At 43.2% G+C, this 19,467-nt stretch overlaps 2 protein-coding genes across 2 annotated transcripts in view; both read right to left on the reverse strand.

The window, feature by feature from the left end:
- Nucleotides 1-242: 242 nt before the first annotated feature.
- Nucleotides 243-8,895, reverse strand: LOC148136854 (uncharacterized). The gene is made up of 2 exons (XM_087982994.1): nt 8,300-8,895; nt 243-2,114 (listed from the first exon to the last, which is right to left on the reverse strand). The coding sequence occupies exon 2, from the start codon at nt 2,102-2,104 to the stop codon at nt 1,169-1,171; it is 936 nt and encodes a 311-aa protein (XP_087839120.1). The 5' UTR covers nt 2,105-2,114; nt 8,300-8,895; the 3' UTR covers nt 243-1,168.
- A 231-nt stretch (nt 8,896-9,126) lies between these two features.
- Nucleotides 9,127-19,467, reverse strand: part of psmb6 (proteasome 20S subunit beta 6) — a 34,133-nt gene continuing 23,792 nt past the window's right edge. Inside the window, exon 6 of the mRNA XM_043682114.2 lies at nt 9,127-9,514. Coding sequence (XP_043538049.2) covers nt 9,387-9,514 — 128 coding nt within the window. The 3' untranslated portion in view covers nt 9,127-9,386. The remainder of the gene's footprint in view (nt 9,515-19,467) is intronic.

A 19,467-nucleotide genomic window follows, 5' to 3' on the forward strand; every position in this document is an offset into this window, starting at 1 on the left:
AAATAATTAGTTGAGTTTTTTATTATATATTTTTCTACATATATTATTTATTTGTACATGAGGGCAGGTTGGGTTTTTTCTGTTCTTTTCTTTGTATTGTTTTGAATTGCATTGTTTTATATTTGTTGTAATATTTTTAAAAACTTTTTTTTCAATAAAAATATATTTTAAAAAACACTCATGATTTGGAGATGTCAGTGTTGGACTGGGGTGTACAAAGCTAAAAATCACACAACACCAGGTTATAGTCCAACAGGTTTAATTGGAAGCACTAGCTTTCAGAGCGACGCTCCTTCATCAGGTGGTTGTGGAGGGCACAATTGTAAGGCACAGAATTTATAACAAATGTTTACAGTGTAATGTAACTGAAATTATACATTGACTAATACCTTGATTGTTTGTTGAGTCTCTCATCTGTTAGAATGACCATAATAGTTTCATTTCTTTCATGTGTAAATCACAAAACTTTTTTAAAAGTTACATTCTCAAGTTAATTGTAACAATTGGTGTCATCCAGATAAGATGTTAAGAGGTTGAAGGTGTTAGCTCCCTGCGTTCTATCGTCTGTGCCATAATGTTTAGACTGATTCTAATCTTAAAAGTTAAGTTAACAGGGTCTGACATGGATTCATGCAGTTTTTGAGCAAAGTACAATGTAACTCTTCAAGTACACATGCACACATATATGTATATGTGTGCATGTGGGTTTTGTGTGTGTGTGTATGTCTGGGATGGGGGGTTGTGAGTGTCTGTGAGAGAGTCTATAGGTGCGTGAGTGTAAATGGGTCGAGGTCTGTGGGAGGGTGCATGTGTGAGTGTGGGAGTGTGTCTGTGTGTCTGGGGTGGGGGGGTTATGAGTGTCTGTGAGAGAGTGTATAAGTGTGTGTGTGAGTGTAAGGGGTCTAAGTCTGTGAGAGGGTGCATGTGTGAATGTGCATGTGTCTGTAGGAGTGTGTGTGAGTGCCTGTGTGCGTGTTTGTGTATGGGAGTGTCTATGTGTGTATAGGAGTGCATATGTGTGTGTGTGTGAGTGTGTGTGTGTAGGAATGTCTGTGTGTATGTATAGTGCAATGGTGGTCACCTTGTAGAGTGACATGAACCCAAGGTCCTGGTTGAGGCCCTCCCTATGTGTATGGAACTTAGCTATCAGCCTCTGCTTGGCCACTTTTCACTGCTGCCTGTCCTGAAGTCCGCCTTGGAGGATGGTCACCTGAAGGTCCGAGGTCGAATGTCCTGGACCGCTGAAGTATTCTCCAACTGGGAGGGAATACTCCTGTCTGTTGATTGTTGTGTGATGCCCATTCATCTGTTGCTGTCGCCTCTGCTCGGTTTCCCCAATGTACCATGCCTCAGGGCATCCTTGTCTGCAGCGTATAAGATAGACAATGCTGGCTGAGTCGCATGTGTACCTGCCATGTACATGGTGGGAAGTGTCCCTACGCGTAATGATGGTATCCATGTCCACACTCTGACACGTCTTGTAGCGCCTACCATGAAAGAGTTGTATGGAGTTGTCCTGAAAGCCAGGCAGTTTGCTATGAACAACGCTCTGTTTGAGGTTTGATGGTTGTTTAAAGGCAAGCAGTAGTGGTTTGGGGAAGGACTTGACGAGGTGCTTCCTCATTGATAATGTGTTGTAGGTCACGAAGAACATGGCATAGTTCATCGGCTCCTGGGGTGTACTGGACAACGAAGGGTACCCTGTCGGTTGCAGCGCGTCTCTGTCTCCTGAGGTTCCTTGCTGTGGCACGTCGGAACTGCGGTCGATGAGTTGAGCATTGTACCCCATTCTTATGAGGGCATCCCTGAGTTCTTCCAGGTGTCCGTCACGTTCCTCCTCATCTGAGCAGATCCGGTGTATGTGTAGGGCTTGTCCATAGGGGATGGCTGTTTTAATATGTTTTGGGTGGAAGCTGGAGAAGTGTATCATTGGGAGGTTGTCTGTGGGTTTGCGGTAGAGTGTAGTGCTGAGGTGTCCGTCCTTGATGGAGATGCATGTGTCCAAGAATGAGACAGATAGTAGAGAGTAGTCCATGGTGAGTTTGATGGTGGAATGAAACTTGTTGACATCACTGTGTAGTTTTATCAGTGACTTGAATCCCATTTACCACCTCCTGAGAAAAAGAATAGGAAATGACATCACCATAAGGAACAATGTCACCACCAGAAATGACATCACCAACCCAAAGAAAATCAAACACACAATGAGAAAGCAGGCTACATGAGCAGTGCATTACCCGGAGGCTCACTGAAGATGCTACCTAGTATGATGACGAAACATCTGAAAACGAACCTTCCAGCTCAGCGAGTAAACCTACATCCAGAACTTCAACCTGAGCTACAAATCTTCTCAAAACTTGCTAACACCTAAGAGTGCAATATGCTAAAACTGGCCTGAAAATGGGAAACCAATACCATCCAACAGAGCGCCACCAATGAATAGCTGTACTTCCTACACGAATGCCTACGGAAACAGATACTACCTAAATGTACTACCTAAATACCTAAATACCACAAACCTCCCCTTAACACCCCACTAGCCAAATGATTGGCAGAACAAAATGGCCACAGAATGCTGAGAGAAATGATTAATGATGCCCACAACTGACTCCTTAAATACAACCAGGAAACATTGTGCCAAAAATCTTTACTCAGAAATGCAACAGACCATGAATGGACAGATACAGTATAACAAGCAATAGACATTAGATAGCAACAAACACAGAAAATGATCAAAACTAGACCTGCAGAAAAAAATTGACAAACTTACACAAAATAACAACACTGACAACACAGAAACAGGATAAAAAAACTTATCTGACCGACCCTTAACAGACACTGAAAAAGCCATCGTAGTAAAAGAATTAAATTACACTTTCCAGGTTGTGGACAAGAAAGCTTTCTTAGCAGCATTAGAAACATCGCTGAAAGACAATCAACTATCAAAGGAAACCCAGCAAACTATCAGACAGACTGTCGCACCAACATTAAGCAGGAAAAAGGAAGGTAACACACTCAATACAAGAAAGAAAAGCACTAGAAATAGCAAAAGAAGATAAAAACATTGCTATCCTATCTCAGACAAAGGATGCTTGACGGTCATTTTAAATCAAAGAGACTACATTGAGAAAGTGAATGCACTACTTGCAAATACTAATTCTTACCAACAAGTGGCAATAGATCCGACCCCACAACTAGAGAACCAAATCACAGCAGTACTCAAAAAACTTCAGAAATCTTAGAATAAGATTTCCAAACAATGAAACCAGACAAATCCAACACACCAGGCTTCTATGAGTTACCCAAAATTCACAAACCAGGAGCCCCCCTCAGACCTATGGTCTCGCTACCTGGAACACCAATTTACAGATTGGCCAAGAAGCTTTACCAAAGACTAAAACACTTAGTAGAAGACTCACACCACTCCATCCACTCCACCCAAGAATTCCTGAAGACCATCAAAGACACCAAGATAGAAGAGGATAAAATAATGGTCTCCTTTGGTGTAACAGCCCTGTTCACATCCATCAACATCAACCCGGCGAAGGAAACACTGACTACACTATTAGAAGAACCAAAGACATGCACCAAACACCACCAACTTCATCAGCAAGGGCAACATCATCAAGCTAGTGGGCCTATGCCTTACCACTCACTTCACCTTCAACAACAAAATCTACAGACAAACCAACAGAACACCCAAGGGATCTCCTTTATCAGGGTTCCTGGCGGAGGCAGTAATGCAGAGACTCGAACAAACAGCTCTGCCAACTATCCAACCCAAACTTTGGGTCCGCTATGTGGATAACACTATTGTCATCACTAAATGAAACAAATTAGAGGAAACATTCAAGACTATCAATAATACCCTTACTGGCATAAAATTCACTGAAGAGGAGGAAAATAACAACGAACTGCCTAGATGTCACAGTGGAGCGAACAGCCAATGGGGAACTTCAAACCAGTATCTACAGGAAAATAACACGTATGGAACAAATACTGAACTACAGAAGCAATCATCCCGACATCCACAAACAAAGCTACATTAGAACATTATTTCAACCAGCTACCATACACTGCAGCACAGAGGAACTATGAACAGCAGAGGAAAATCACCAATACAGGGTATTCAAAAAGAACGGGTACACAATGAACACACTCTGCCGATTTCTCTGCAACAAACCCAAACAAGCAGACAAAACACGTCCAGAAACCCTAGCCACTCTCCCCTACATCAGACATCTTGGCAATGACTGCCAGACTACTCAGACCTCTTGGCAACATGGTAGCCCACAAACCCACCAACACACTAAAACAACAGCTAATGAACTTGAAAGACCCTATACAGGCAAGCAAAATTAATGTCATTTACAAAATACCTTGTAAGAACTATAACTGACACTACATTGGACAAACAGGCAGAAAACTAGCAACCAGGATACATGAATATCAACTAGCCACAAAAAGATATGACCCTCTCTCACTAGTATCCTTACATATGGATGAGGAAGGACACGACTTCGACTGGGAAAACACATCCTCCTAGGACAAGCAAAACAGAGACACGTACCAGAATTCCTAGAAGCATGACATTCCAACTGGCACCCTATCAACAAATACATTGACTTGGATCCCACTTACCACCCCCAAGAAAAAGAGCAGGAAATGACATCACCATAAGAAATGACATCGCCACAGGAAATAACATCACCAACCCAAAGAAACCCAAACATAAAAATAGAAAGGGGGCTACACCACGAGTGCTTCATCCGGAGGCTCAGTGAAGATGCTACCGAGCATGGTGACAAAACGTCTGAAAATGAACCTTCCAGCTCAACAAGCAGACCTACATTCAGAAGTCATGAAGTCATAGAGTCATAGAGATGTACAGCATGGAAACAGACCCTTCGGTCCAACCCGTCCATGCCAACCAGATATCCCAACCCAATCTAGTCCCACCTGCCAGTACCCGGCCCATATCCCTCCAAACCCTTCCTATTCATATACCCATCCAAATGCCTCTTAAATGTTGCAATTGTACCAGCCTCCACCACTTCGTCTGGTAGCTCATTCCATACACGCACCACTCTCTATGTGAAAAAGTTGCCCCTTACGACTCTTTTATATCTTTCCCCTCTCACCCTAAACCAATGCCCTCTAGTTCTGGACTCCCCCACCCCAGGGAAAAGACTTTGCCTATTTACCCTATCCATGCCCCTCATAATTTTGTAAACCTCTATAAGGTCACCCCTTAGCCTCCGATGCTCCAGGGAAAACAGCCCCAGCCTGTTAAGTGTCTCCTTATAGCTCAAATCCTCTAATCCTGGCAACATCCTTGTAAATCTTTTCTGAACCCTTTTAAGTTTCACAACATCTTTCCAATAGGAAGACCAGAATTGCACACAATATTCCAACAGTGGCCTCACCAATGTCCTGTACAGCCACAACATGACCTCCCAACTCCTGCACTCAGTACTCTGACCAATAAAGGAAAGCATACCAAATGCCTTCTTCACTATCCTATCTACCTGCAACTCCACTTTCAAGGAGATATGAACCTGCACTCCAAGGTCTCTGTTCTGCAAAACTCCCTAGAACCTTACCATTAAGTGTATAAGTCCTGCTAAGATTTGCTTTCCCAAAATGCAGCACCTCGCATTTATCTGAATTAAACTCCATCTGCCACTTCTTAGCCCATTGGCCCATCTGGTCAAGATCCTATTGTAATCTGAGGTAACCCTCTTCGCTGTCCACTACACCTCCAATTTTGGTATCATCTGCAAACTTACTAACTGTACCTCTTAAGCTCACATCCAAATCATTTACGTAAATGACAAAAAGTAGAGGACCCAGCACCAATCCTTGTGGCACTCCTGTGGTCACAGACCTCCAGTCTGAAAAACAACCCTCCACCACCACCCTCTGTCTTCTACCTTTGAGCCAGTTCTGTATCTAAATGGCTAGTTCTCAACCTGAGCTACTAATCGTCTCAGAGGGAGGGTCAGCATGGAACTGTTTCTTTGACCAGCAGCCTCAAAAAACAGACTGTTTGCTAAAATCATAACAAATCCAACAAGAGACAAGCAGAGCTGGGGGAACTGGCCACTCCCCTTTTCCAAATTTTTTTAAATCTTAAAAGCTTCTTCAAGTAGATAAATCCAGACATTTTGGCCAGTCTGCCTCATACAACACTTCTGAAAAAATACAGAGGACAACACAACCTTGTTAAATGAGCAGCATCGTCACAACGCTTCCTGATACATCACCTATAGAACTCTTCCTTTCTGCCTTTCACATTGAAGTGCATAACTTCATATTTAGACATGCTTTGACTGCATTTATTTGCCACTCACTTAACTTGTCTAAACCACCTTGAAGCCTCTATATCTCCTCCTCATCATCCCACCCAATTTTGTTCAATTCGCAAACTTGGAAGTGTTGCATTTGATTCCATCTAGGTTATTTATACATAAATATCACAAATAGCTGGGACCTTGTGATATCCCACTCGTCACTGTCTGCTACTCAGAAAAGGACCCATTTATTTCCATCTTTCTCTTTTTCTGTCAAGCAATCCTTGATTATGCTAATCTTTTCCCCCATCCCATGTACTTTAAATTTGCCCACAAATATCTTATGACTGGCTTTATCAAAAGCCATCTGCCAATCCAAATATACCACATCTTATGGTTTTCTTCTTGTCTATTCTATGAGCTGTATCCTCAAAAAAAATCTCCAGTATGTTTAAGTATGTTTGCCTTTTGTGTACTGTTTTTGCTGATTCTTTATGAAGGGCTTATGCCCAAAACGTTGATTCTCCTGCTCCTCAGATGCTGCTTGACCTGCTGTGCTTTTCCAGCATTATGCTCTTGACTCTGAGCTCCAGCATCTGTAGTCCTCACTTTCTCCTACTGCGTATGATTAGTGTGCAATCTTCACTGCTGTTACTGGAAACCGTGTCAGAACCCATTGCTTTTGCAGTATCAGTGCCTCCAGCTTTTATTTTTGATATCACAAAGAGGAATTTGGATTGGCTGGAAGGCATAGTCACCAAATAAAGGGGTACCAATTTAAGACTAAGATGAGGAGAAATTTATATTTTCAGACGGTTGGAGTTTTTGGAACTCCTTACCACAAAGAGCTGGGAGGTCTGGGATGGTTGGTACAGATCCGTGTCTAGTTAAGGCTGATAGGTAGATTCTTGACCAGTAGGGGAATCAAGAGTTACAGGAAAAATACATGAAGAATGTTGGATTAGCTATAATCCAATTGATTGGTGGAGTAGACTCAAAGGTATGAACAGCTGACTCTAGTTCCTATTTAGAGGAGGCCAAGATGAATCATTCACTCTGTACCTCCAGCTGAAGATGGATGCAAAAGCTTGTTTTTTGCACTAATGTTGTGATTCCTCCTTCGTTGCAGAATGAATATATGTGACACCTCCTTTTCCAGCATTTAATTGGCCACCAGCCTTCAGTATTGGAACTGGCAAACATTGATCTGATTATTGGTTATGGAATCAATTAGTTCTGTCTATTGCATGCTCCTTCTACTGCATTGCATGCCAACAGTTCTACATCAGAACTTCACCAGATTGACACTTCACTTTTAGTATACCTGATCTCCCTACCTGCTCATATGATAGAGTGGAGAATATGCCTAGCCATGAGGTTACAGACTGCAGTTGAATACAGTTCACCACTGATAGTATCCATGAAGAGCTGAAGGCTAAGATTAATGGGGAGAGATCTGTTCAAAGCTTGCCCCAATGTCAAGTCGAGACTTTCTCCCGAAGTGAACGTGCAGTGATTACTACTACTGTCATTGCCATGGTCAGGGACACTTGTGATTGGCAAAATTGTGTGGACAAGGTTAGTTTTTTTCAATCTCTTGGTCTCCTATTGCAGTATTTGTATAAGTATTGGCACTACACATTCACTCTGCCCAACCAGAGAATATTCTGTGTCAAGCCACCCTCACTGCTTCATCCAAGTGTTGTTAATCCAGTACTTCTCCAAGTTTATCAGCTGAGGTTGACAGCAGAGTTTGGGCTTGGCTTTAGGTGGTGATCAGCAGGAAATTCCTAACAGGCTACTTGAGTGAATGTCTTGAGATGTCATGGATCTGAAATCACACATGAGGTCCCAAAGAGCAATTCCTAATATCAGTCAAACCTCATGTTAGCAGCCCGGAACTAAACTCAATTAAAATGTTTAATGGAATGTCTTCCTTTAGAAATGGAAGTTCTGTTACAGATAAACACTAGCTCTGTATAGACCATCTCAGAAGTACTTCTTACCTCAGGTAGAATGAATCAGTCTTTTAGAGGGTTACAGACTGCGAACTGGACTGCAAAGACACAGACCTGTCTTCCCTGCAGCATTGAAAGTTAAGGGTCAACCTAATCAAGATGCTTAAAATGAATAAAGTATTTGATAAGGTAAAAGGAAAAAAGCTACTTCCTCTGCTGGGGAGAAGCAAGACGAACCTTAAAATTAGAGCAAGTCTGTTCGATGATGATGCTTCTTCACAAAAAATATCATAAAAATCAGAAACCCTCTCTACCCGCAAAAAAGCTGTTGAAGCAGAGGTTAATTTCAATTCAAAACACACGCATATTTTTGTCAGTCCAGATTATTAAGGATTACAGAGCCGAAACATCTATCATGATCAAAATGAATGGCTGAAATAGCAAAAACCCCAGTGGGCCTCCATTTCACATATTCCAATAAGGTTCTATTTATTCGCAGTCAGATCTCTGAACTTTGCAAACTATAGTGTTACAAAAGCTTCATTTAAGTTTTTATTTTTAAGAATACTAACTTGCAGTTTTAGGAATTAAAGCTGTAACCATAAAAGAAATGGGGCACAGGATTCAGAAAGTCATAAATGGCTTAAAGTAGTCAGCAGATTTGGCAACCCAAACAAACAGCTGAGGTATCCACAGCCATGAGGCTGTTTGATAGTGGTGGGCTGTTCATAAGTTACGGGGGAAATAAACACTACAGCTGAGGTTATAGCAGAAATGTTCAACAGCTATAGTGTTGCATAAGTTATCCTTACTTTATTAAATCTTATTGGTTAAAAAACAGGTTTTCTTTTGTATAAAACAATGAAATCCTGTGGCATAGTTCTGTTGTTTAATTGCTGGGTGCTCAGATTTCTTTAAGCATAACAGTTCCTAATACAATAGTAACCATAGCATCATGAAACAAACATTCAAACAATATTCTTTTGAATAATTTCATTTCCAATATTTCCTGAAGGTTGCTACTGGCACCCTTGAAACAACACTGCTGCATGCTGCATAATACATCACATGAAATCTAATTGACAGCAATGAAGAAATGTCGAAATCAAGTAATGAACTGCCCTTTCCAGCCACTTCACGAAGACTGAAACTTTGGCAGTTGGCGCCCAGAGATGATGCTGCGCTCGACTCCTTTCTCAGAGACAGCTGCCAAGCGAATCACCCCACCACTTGACCCATCTCGATCCATCGCAAGTGTAAGAGCTAAGGCACAAACAGAAAATGGAATAGAATGAAATAGATGGGAGAATCTCTTTACATTATGACCTTTTTGTTTAAACTGTTACTTTTCCTCAAGTAATTGACTTAGTATCTAGCACAACCCATCACTTTCAGTTGACAACAAAGTTACATCCTGTTTTCACTCAAAAATATTTTAGACATGCTCACTGAATGATAAGGAGGAGAACATTTTTCTGAATAGTTTACCTTCACATTTTGGATTAAGAGCTAGCCTTCTCTGTTATGCTGGCAAGCTGAGATTGGATTTGTAATCCATTACACTCACCAACTACAACAAAAGGTAAGCATTTACTAAATACCAAAACGTGTAAAATCATGGAACCCAGTACCAAAAAACATGAAAGCTTTGTAACATGAACGTTAAGTGTTGTATAATATAGAGCTGTGCAATATAATGTTGTTTTATGAAACTAAAGAGGGAAATTGTGAGCCTGAACAGTACCAAGAATCATTGAAGTTAAAAACAACTTCCTGGTAACAGCTCTGATTATTTCAGCTGCAGATTGTTACAAAGTTGGAAGTGCCAAGTGCAGTAAAGAGTAGAAAATATCTGAATCCTGCAGACAGATAGCATTTCACATTCATTGTGGGTAAAAGAGACAAAAAAATCCAACTCAGCTTAAAAGAAACAATTTATATAACAGACTCAAGTTCACCAGACCAACCTTTAAATCAAAGGATGACTGCCACTGTGAAGACAACAGTATCTGATAGAATAATGGAATCCCTACAGTGTGGAAACAGGCCACTTGGCCCAATGGGTCCACAGCGACCTGTTTCCCATACCCTTTCCCTGCATTTCCCATGATTAACCCACCTAGCCTGCACATCTCTAGACACTATAGGCAATTTAGCATGGCCAATCTACCAAACTTGCACATCTTTGGACTGTGTGAGGAAACCTACGCAGACACAGGGAGAACATGCAAACTCCACACAGACAGTTCCCCAAATGTGGGATTGAACCCGGATCCCTGGTGCTGTGTAACCACCGAGCCCCACGCTATTCATTAGTGTCTGGCCGGGACAGTGCTGTAGGTCCCATGGTTAAGGGAGATACACCTTGCCCCCGCCCACTTGTCCACAATAACAACCATGTGGAGCCACCAGTCACTGTTTGATATCCCTGTGGGTGGCTGCTTCCCAGTATCTCATTATTGAAAAATTCAAAAGGACTGAGAGGAGCAAATAGCTTTCCATCTTGTGGCCTGGAGATTTGAACCTTGTTTGCTTGTGTATTCTTTTTCCATCTTATTATCACAGAATCCCTACAATGTGGAAACAGGCCGTTTGACACAAGACCACACTGGTGCTCTGAAAAGTAACCCACCCAGACCCATTCCCCAATCCTATTATCCTGTATTTACCCCAAACTAATGCACCTAACCTACACATCCTGAGCACTACAGGCAATGCAGCATCGCCAATTCACCTAAGCGGCACATCTTTGGATTGTGGGATTTATTTTTTCTTTTGTTTCAGCAGCAGGAAGAGCGGGAGTGGCAACCAGGAGGCTGACAGGAAGGTGAATCACTGATTTATAAACTCATGAATAGGCGGATGCACACTGAGCAGCAGCATTACCCGAAACACTACTTAGGTAGTGCCTCCCACCCATCCTCCACCTCGAACCAAAAAAAAGGTTCTGTGTGCCAGATTGGTCAGGTACCTAGTGATTTTTTTTATTCTTTATTTTTCTACAGTCTCTTGGGAATTTAGAACAGTAGGAATGGAGGCTAGGGCAGTTGAACATTCCTCCTGCAGAATGTGAGAGGTAAGGGTCACCACTAGTGTCCCAGCTGACTGCATCTGCAGGAAGTGCACCCAACTCCAGCTCCTTGAAAACCACATTAGGGAACTGGATGAACTTCAGATCATTTGGGAGGCGGAGGGGGTTATAGAAAAGAGTTACATGGAGGTAGTCACACCTCAGGTACAAGAAAAAGCCAGATGGGTTACCATCAGGGAACTGAAAGGGAACCGGTAGGCAGTGCAGGGATCCCCTGTGGCCATTCCCCTCAATGGCATGTATACTGTTTTGGATACTGTTGTGGGGGACGACTTACTTGGGGGTAAGCCATGGGGTACAGGTCTCTGGCACAGAGTCTGTCCCTGTTGCTCAGAAGGGAAGGAGGGAGAGAAGAAGAGCATTAATCATTTTGGACTCCATTGTTAGGGGATAGACAGGAGGTTCTGTGGGAACAAGAGAAGGAGACACAGATGGTGTGTTGCCTCCCAGGTGCCATGGTTCATGATGTCTCGGATCGTGTTTTCAGGATCCTTGAGGGGGAAGGGGAACAGCCCCAAGTCGTGGTCCCTTTAGGCACTAATGACATGGGTAGGAAAAGGGATGGAGATTTAAGGCAGAAATTCAGGCAGCCAGGGTGGAACCTTAGTGCTGGAACAAACAGAGTTGTTATCTCTGGTTTGTTGCCTGTGCCACGTGCTAGCAAAGTGAAGAATAGGGAGAAAGGAGAGTCAGACACGTGGCTACAGGGACGGTGCAGGAGGGAGGGTTTCAGATACCTGGATAATTGGGGCTAGTTCTGGGATAGGTGGGACCTCTACAGTTAGGGTGGTCTACACCTGAGCCAAAGGGATATCAATATCCTGGGGGAGGGGGGAGATTTGCTAATGCTCTTCAGGAGGGTTTAAACTAATTCAGCAGGGGAATGGGAACCTACGTTGGAGTACTGGTGTCATGGAGGTTGAGAGCAGCGAGGTCAGAAATGAGGTATCAAGATTAAAAGAGTCCACTGCTAAGCAGGAAGGTGGTTTGAAGTGTGTCTACTTCAAAGCCAGGGGCATCCAGAATAAGGTGGGTGAACTGGCAGCGTGGGTTGGTACCTGGGACTTCGATGTTGTGGCCATTTCGGAGACATGGGTAGAGCAGAGACAGGAATGGTTGTTGCAGGTTCTGGGATTTAGATGTTTCAGTAAACAGACAAGATGGTAAAAAAGGGGGAAGTGTGACATTGTTAGTCAAAGACAGTATTATGGTGGCAGAAAGGACGTTTATGGACTCGTCAAATGAGGTAGTATGGGCTGATGTTAGAAACAGGAAAGGAGAGGTCACCCTGTTGAGAGTTTCTATAGGCCTCCGAATAGTTCCAGAGCTGTAGTTGAAAGGATAGCAAAGATAATTCTGGATAGAAGCGAGAGTAACAGGATAGCTGTTATGGGAGATTTTAACTTTCCAAATATTGACTGGAACTGAAGTTCGATGACTTCAGATGGGTCAGGTTTTGTCTAATGTGTGCAGGATGGTTTCCTGACACAGTACATACACAGGCCAACAAGGGGGAGAGGCTGGGATTTGATGCTGGGTTACGAACCTAGCCAGGTGTTAGATTTGGAGATAGGTGAGCACTTTGGTGATAGTGACCACAATTTGGTTATGCTTGCCTTAGCGATGGAAAGAGATAGGTATATACCACAGGGCAAGAGTTATAGCTGAGGGAAAGGCAATTATGATGCGATTAGGCAAAATTTAGGATGCATAGGATGGGGAAGGAAACTGTAGGGAATGGGCACAATTGAAATGTATAGAATCCCTACAGTGTGGAAACAGACCCTTCAGCCCAACAAGTTCATACCTATCCTCCGAAGAGGAACCCACCTAGACCTATTCCCCTACATTTACCCCTGACTAATACACATAACCTACACATCCCTGAACATTATGGAGCAATTTAGCATGGCCAATCCACCTGACCTGCACATCTTTGGATTGTGAGAGGAAACCAGAGCACCCAGAGGAAACCCACGCAGATACAGGGAGAACGTGCAAACTCCACACACACAGTCACCCAAGGTTGGCATTGAATCCGGGTCCCTGCCACTGTAAGGCAGCAGTGCTAAGCACTAAGCCACTGTGCCACCTTTATCACCACATCAACCGCTTTACACTCATCCACCTGTTTGGTCACGTTCTCAAAGAACTCAGTCAAGATGTAGGATTTAAAATCATCTCGAGAAGAATAAGTTGATTAGGGATAGTCAACATGGTTTTGTGAAGAGTAGGTCGTGCCTCATAAACCTTACTGTGTTCTTTGAGAAGGTGACCAAACTGGTAGATGAGGGTAAAGCAATTGATGTGGTGTATATGGATTTCAGTAAGGCGTTTGATAAGGTTCCCCACGGTAGGCTTCTGCACAAAATACGGAGGCATGGGATTGAGGGTGATTTAGTGGTTTGTATCAGACATTGCTAGCTGAAAGAAGTCAGAGGGTGGTGGTTGATGGGAAATGTTCACCCTGGAGTTCAGTTGCTAGTGGTGTATCACAAGGACCTGTTTTGGGGCTACTGCTCTTTGTCATTTTTATAAATGACCTGGATGAGAGGTAGAAGGGTGGGTTAGTAAATATGCAGATGACACTAAGGTCAGTGGAGTTGTGGACAGTGCTGATGGATGTTGCATGTTACAGAGGGACATAGATAAGCTGCAGAGCTGGGCTGAGAGGTGGAAAATGGATTTTAATGTGGAAAAGTGTGAGGTGATTCACTTTGGAAGGAGCAACAGGAATAAAGAGTACTGGGCTAATGGTAAGATTCTTGGTAGTGCAGATGAGCAGAGAGATCTCGGTGTCCATGTACATAGATCCCTGAAAGTTTTCAAACAGGTTAATAGGTTGTTAAGTAGGCATACGGTGAGTTAGCATTTACGGGTAGAGGAATCGGGTTTTGGAGCCATGAGGTCATGTTGCAGCTGTACAAAACTCTGGTGTGGCCGCACTTGGAGTATTGCGTACAGTTCTGGTCACTGCATTATAGGAAGATGTGGAAGCTTTGGAAAGGGCTCAGAGGAGATTTGCCAGGATGTTGCCTGCTATGGAGGGAAGGTCTTATGAGGAAAAGCTAAGGAACTTGAGGCTGTTTTCGTTAGAGAGATGAAGGCTGAGAGGTGACTTAATTGAGACATATAAGATAATGAGAGGGTGAACAGTGAGAACCTTTTTCCTCGGATGGTGATGGTTAGCACGAGGGGACATAGCTTTAAACTGAGGGAGGATAGATATAGGACAGATGTCAGAGGTAGTTTCTTTGCTCAGTAGTGGGGCGTGGAATGCCCTGCCTGAAACAGTAGTAGACTCGCCAACTTTAAGAGCATTTAAATGGGCATTGGATAAACATATGGATGAAAATGGAATAGTGAAGGATAGATGGGCTTCAGAGTGATTCCACAGGTCGATGCAACATCGAGAGCCAAAGGGCCTGTACTGCGCTGTAATGTTCCATATCAATGTTAAACCATTTTTTCTGCCTTAATTATTATTGAGTGTGTGTGCACGTGGACGCATGTGCATGTGTGTGTTGAGGGGCTTTGAAAAAACAATTTAAATTGCATGAATTAGATTTACTGCTCCTACTGTTCCAGTTAAGTAGCTATTTTGACTGTTACTGAAGCAAACTTGATATGAATTGCTTTTGTCCTGGATAGAGCCAGTCAGGCAAATTGGTAATTTTGCTGATCTAATTGGGATTTTATATATATATATATATATATATATATTTTGGTGATTTGTGGAAAGGATAGGCACAATTCTCAACACTCTCCCCAGTTAAGTTGTGACAGTAGTGTCACTCATATCCTCTTCCATACCCCTTACTCTGCCTCCTCCAACCAACCACCTCAAACTCAACTCAAAAGTGATTCAAAAGGAGTAAGGAAAAGAAAAACTCCATCAATCTTTATGGAATATGAAAATCTAAGATTATTTTTTTTTGGTAGTGCAAAATGTCATATTATTGTTCACAAGTTGGAGGACAGGCTACTTGCTTGTCCCACGAGATCAGAAACTAGTCATACTCAAATTCTGCCTGAATACTTCAATTTTCACACCACTGATACTCAGTTAGAAATGCAACTCCGGGGAGACCCAAGATGGCCCAAGACCCAAGATCCAGTAGGTCCGAGTCTGCACTGCTCTGCCTAAGACTCGGGCAAAGTGGGGTGCCCACCTTCACCTCACTTTTGAAACCATTCAGGATGCCCAGCATTCTTAGTCATTTTGCCCAGCACTCTTAGTCATTTTGCGTCAAATTTTAACAGTTTGGTGCTTTTTTTAAAAATGACTAAGGGCAAACCTCCCGCAGCTCACAACAGGGAGGGACCCCTCCCCCATCCCCTCCCGCAGCAGCAGGGACGTCCACGGCCACCTCGGGGGACTTACCTGCGGAGTCAAGCCTGATCTCCGAGATCGTCAAAGTCCAGGAGAAGATCGATACGTCCATTGAAGGGGCCCGGTCCAGGTGGGAGCCGATCTCGATCGCGCTGCAGAAGCATGACCCAGAGATCAAAAAACTCGGGCAGCATGTCAGAGGGGTGGAACAACGGGCTGCAGCCTTGAAGACTGCTGCTGAGTCATCTGTGGGTCAGGTCCGGGCTCTGGAACAGCGAGTCCAGACCCTGGAGGAGCACATTGACGACCTCAAGAATAGAGGTCGTTGGAAAAATATTCGGTTGCTGGGCTTTCCCGAATGGGAGGAGGAAGGCCAGCTTGTGGATTTCTTGGAGCAATGATGCCCACAATTATTGAAGTTGGAGTCGGAGCTGGGACGGGTACAGGTGGAACGGGCCCACCGGGTTGCTGTGCGCAAGCCCGGGTCGGACAAGCGCCCCACCCAGTTCAAGTCTGACTTCAATGTTATAAGGGAAAACAAATGCTCCTAGAGGCCTCCAGAATCCTGGGGAAGGATCCCCAGGCCATGATGTACAAGGGCTCCAAGATAATGCTATTTCAGGACTTCTCTCCAGTTGTGGTCCGCCAGAGAGCGGCATTCGATGAGGCGAAGAAGTGTCTGAGAAACTTAAATATTCAATACCCAATGCGATATCTGGCAACACTGCGCTTCAGCCATGGAGGATCCTTATATAACTTTGGATCACTGGAGAAAGTAAAGAAATTCTTGGATGCTCTCAAATAGACTGAGGGACTTGAACTGTATGGATAACGACTTTATTTTGCCCCCCCCCCCCCCCACTTTGCTTACCGTTCTTTCTTTCTCCATCTCTCTTTTACTCATCTTTCCCTTGGAGGGGGGGGGGGGCTTGTTCTTTACTCTTTCTTTGGTCTCCTTTTAATAGCATGTGCGGCTTATCTGATTTGTGGGGGAGAGTTTTTTCTAGAGTGGGGTTTTTTTCTTTCTATTTAGTTGCCTAGTATTTGCTGAGATTGTAATTTTGTAACTTTATATATTTCTATTTTGTATTGTTTTTATTAAAAGTATCTAGGTGAGGGTGTGGGGGAGGGGTGGGTCATTCACTTTTAACTCCTGTTTTATAAGACACTTGAATTTATTTACTCCATTTTGGAATGGCTGGGCCGAGGGCAGGGCCCTAGCTGGAAGAGGTTATGACGGGGTTATTGGTAGGTCGTAATGCCCCCGGGAGCAAGGGGGAAAAGTCTCCATTCAAATATGTTGTGCGTTATTTTTAACTTAGGAGTAGTACTTAATTGTGTTGATTTAAATATTTTAAAGTGTTTTTTATATGTGAATTTTCTATGGTCTTTATTCAATGTCTTTTGGGTGGGGTTCTTCCTCCTGGGGGGTCTTGGGCCTGCCTGGACGATCATGGCTAACCATTCGCTTAGGTGGTGCACCTGGAATGTCAAGGGGAGTCATTCACCAATCAAAAGGAAAAAAGAAAGGGTTGATGTACCTCTCTTACAGGAGACACATCTACTTGATAAGGAACACTTAAAGCAACATCAGGTAGCTACAACAGGTTTGGTCAGGTGTTCTTTTCACCTTTCAGCTCAAATAGTAGGGGAGTAACCATTTTTATTCGGAAAAATCTTCCTTTCCAAATGTTAAGCCAGATAAAAGATGAGATGGACAGTATATATTGATCAAAGTCTTAATATATGGAGAGGAATTCGGGATTTTAAATTTTTATTGATCCCCGGCACACCCTTTTAGACTTGTAACGGAAGTGTTCTCTAAGTTAATGGCTTTCGGGGTCCGCCATACAATTATAGGGGGAGATTTTAATTGTATTATTGACCCACAGATGGATAGCATGCCTAGGAGCATTGCGGGTATATCTCGGAGACGTAGGCAACTGGCAGATCTGAGCAAGGAGCTAGGACTAGATGATGTGTGGCGCGTCTTCATCCCAGGGCAGAGACTTTACTTTCTACTCTAACCCACACAAATGCCATACCAGAATTGATATGTTTTTTGCTCCCTTGACCCTTTTGAATTCAATGCTGTCCTGTAAAATAGGTAGCATAACTATTTCTGATCATGCCGCAGTATATATGGAAGTCAAGACTAGGGATGATGGGATAGGCCCCCGACATTGGCGTACGGATCCTCTCTTATTGAAGGATAGCAAATTTATAAAGTATTTTTTGCAGGAATTCAAAACCTTCTGGGATATTAACTCGGGTACGGCCAGTAACCCCTCGATGATGTGGGAGGCCACTAAGGCATATACACGAGGCTTGGTCATCTCATATTCTGCAACCCGGAAAAGACAAAAGGGAGAGCAATAGCGCCTGCTCAAGGCTCACCTGAAGGCAGCTGAAATTGTGTACGTTGATAGGCCCTCCATTACTAAACTACAGAGGATCACAGCCCTTAGGGAAGCCTTGAATACTGCACTTACTCAAACAGAAAAGGGTGAAATGTTATTCGCGAAGCAGAGATTATTTGAATATGGTGACAAGCCTGGCAGGTATCGAGCGTTACCTTGCCAGAAAGAAAAAGGTTCCTCAAGCCATTACGTCCATTAGAGAAAGTGCTGATACCCTGACGTGTAATCGTAAAAAGATCAATACAGCCTTTAGAATGTTCTATTTTGAATTGTAAAAGTCACAGGGCTGTGAGGATAGAACTGGGAAGATGGAGTCTTTATTTAAAAATTTGGTCCTTCCAGGCCTAACCTCGGAGCAGTTGACGAACTTGAATGCCCCCTTGACAACCCAGGAAGTACAGGATGCGGTTAGGATCTTCAGAGTCGCAAGGCTCCTGGGCCAGATGGATTGCAGGTTGAGTTCTATAAAGAATTTATAGTGGAACTGGCCGGGCCACTCATAGATATGTATAATTACTCACACAGTCAGGGCTGCCTCCCACCTTCATTTAGAGCAGCAAATATTTCTCTCATTCTTAAGAAGTGAAAGGCCTCAAAAGATTGCTCTTCATACAGACCCATATCCTTGTTAAATGTGGATTTTAATGCTAGCATTTTTGAAAGAATTTTAAGACTGGAGAGGGTTTTACCATTCATTATAAACGAGGACTAGACAGGGTTTATAAAGGGTCGCAGGTCAACTAATAACATTAGAAGGGTCTTAAATATGATACAAGGCTGCCAGCAGGGAGCAATACCGGGTTTAGTTGTCTCCCTAGATGCAGAGAAGGCGTTTGATCAGGTAGAATGGCCATATCTTTTTTATATACTGGAACAGTTCGGTGTTGGAGAAGTCTTTACTAAATGGGTTTCAGTATTATATGACCACCAACGGTTTAAGTTCGGATAGCTTTAGCATTGGCAGGAGCTGTGGCCAGGAAGGTCCTCTCTCATCATTATTATTTACGCTAGTAAATTGAACCACTAGCGGAAGCTGTACGAACTGACCCCTAATATAATAGCTCCAAGGGTTGGATCGGGCAAGCACAAAATTACTGTCTGTGCGATGGTGTCCTCCTTTTCTTAAGTGATCCTTTGACATCCATGCCCCGCCTAATTCAAGTGGTCAATCTATTCAGTATGTTCTCAGGTTACAAAATCAATTTTATGAAATCGGAGGCAATGCCGTTCGGATGCCTTGCCAGTATATCTAATTTACCAGACGGATCTTACTTTCCCTTTTGGTGGTCACTAGAAGGTCTTCTGTACTTAGGTACTTTTATTACTCCAGTATTAGGTCAGTTAAATAAAGCCAATTACTTACACTTATTAG

The sequence above is a fragment of the Chiloscyllium plagiosum genome, unplaced genomic scaffold, assembly GCF_037043375.1.
Source record: "Chiloscyllium plagiosum isolate Xiang-an unplaced genomic scaffold, Cpla_swu_hap1 HiC_scaffold_44, whole genome shotgun sequence".
Taxonomy (NCBI): domain Eukaryota; kingdom Metazoa; phylum Chordata; class Chondrichthyes; order Orectolobiformes; family Hemiscylliidae; genus Chiloscyllium; species Chiloscyllium plagiosum.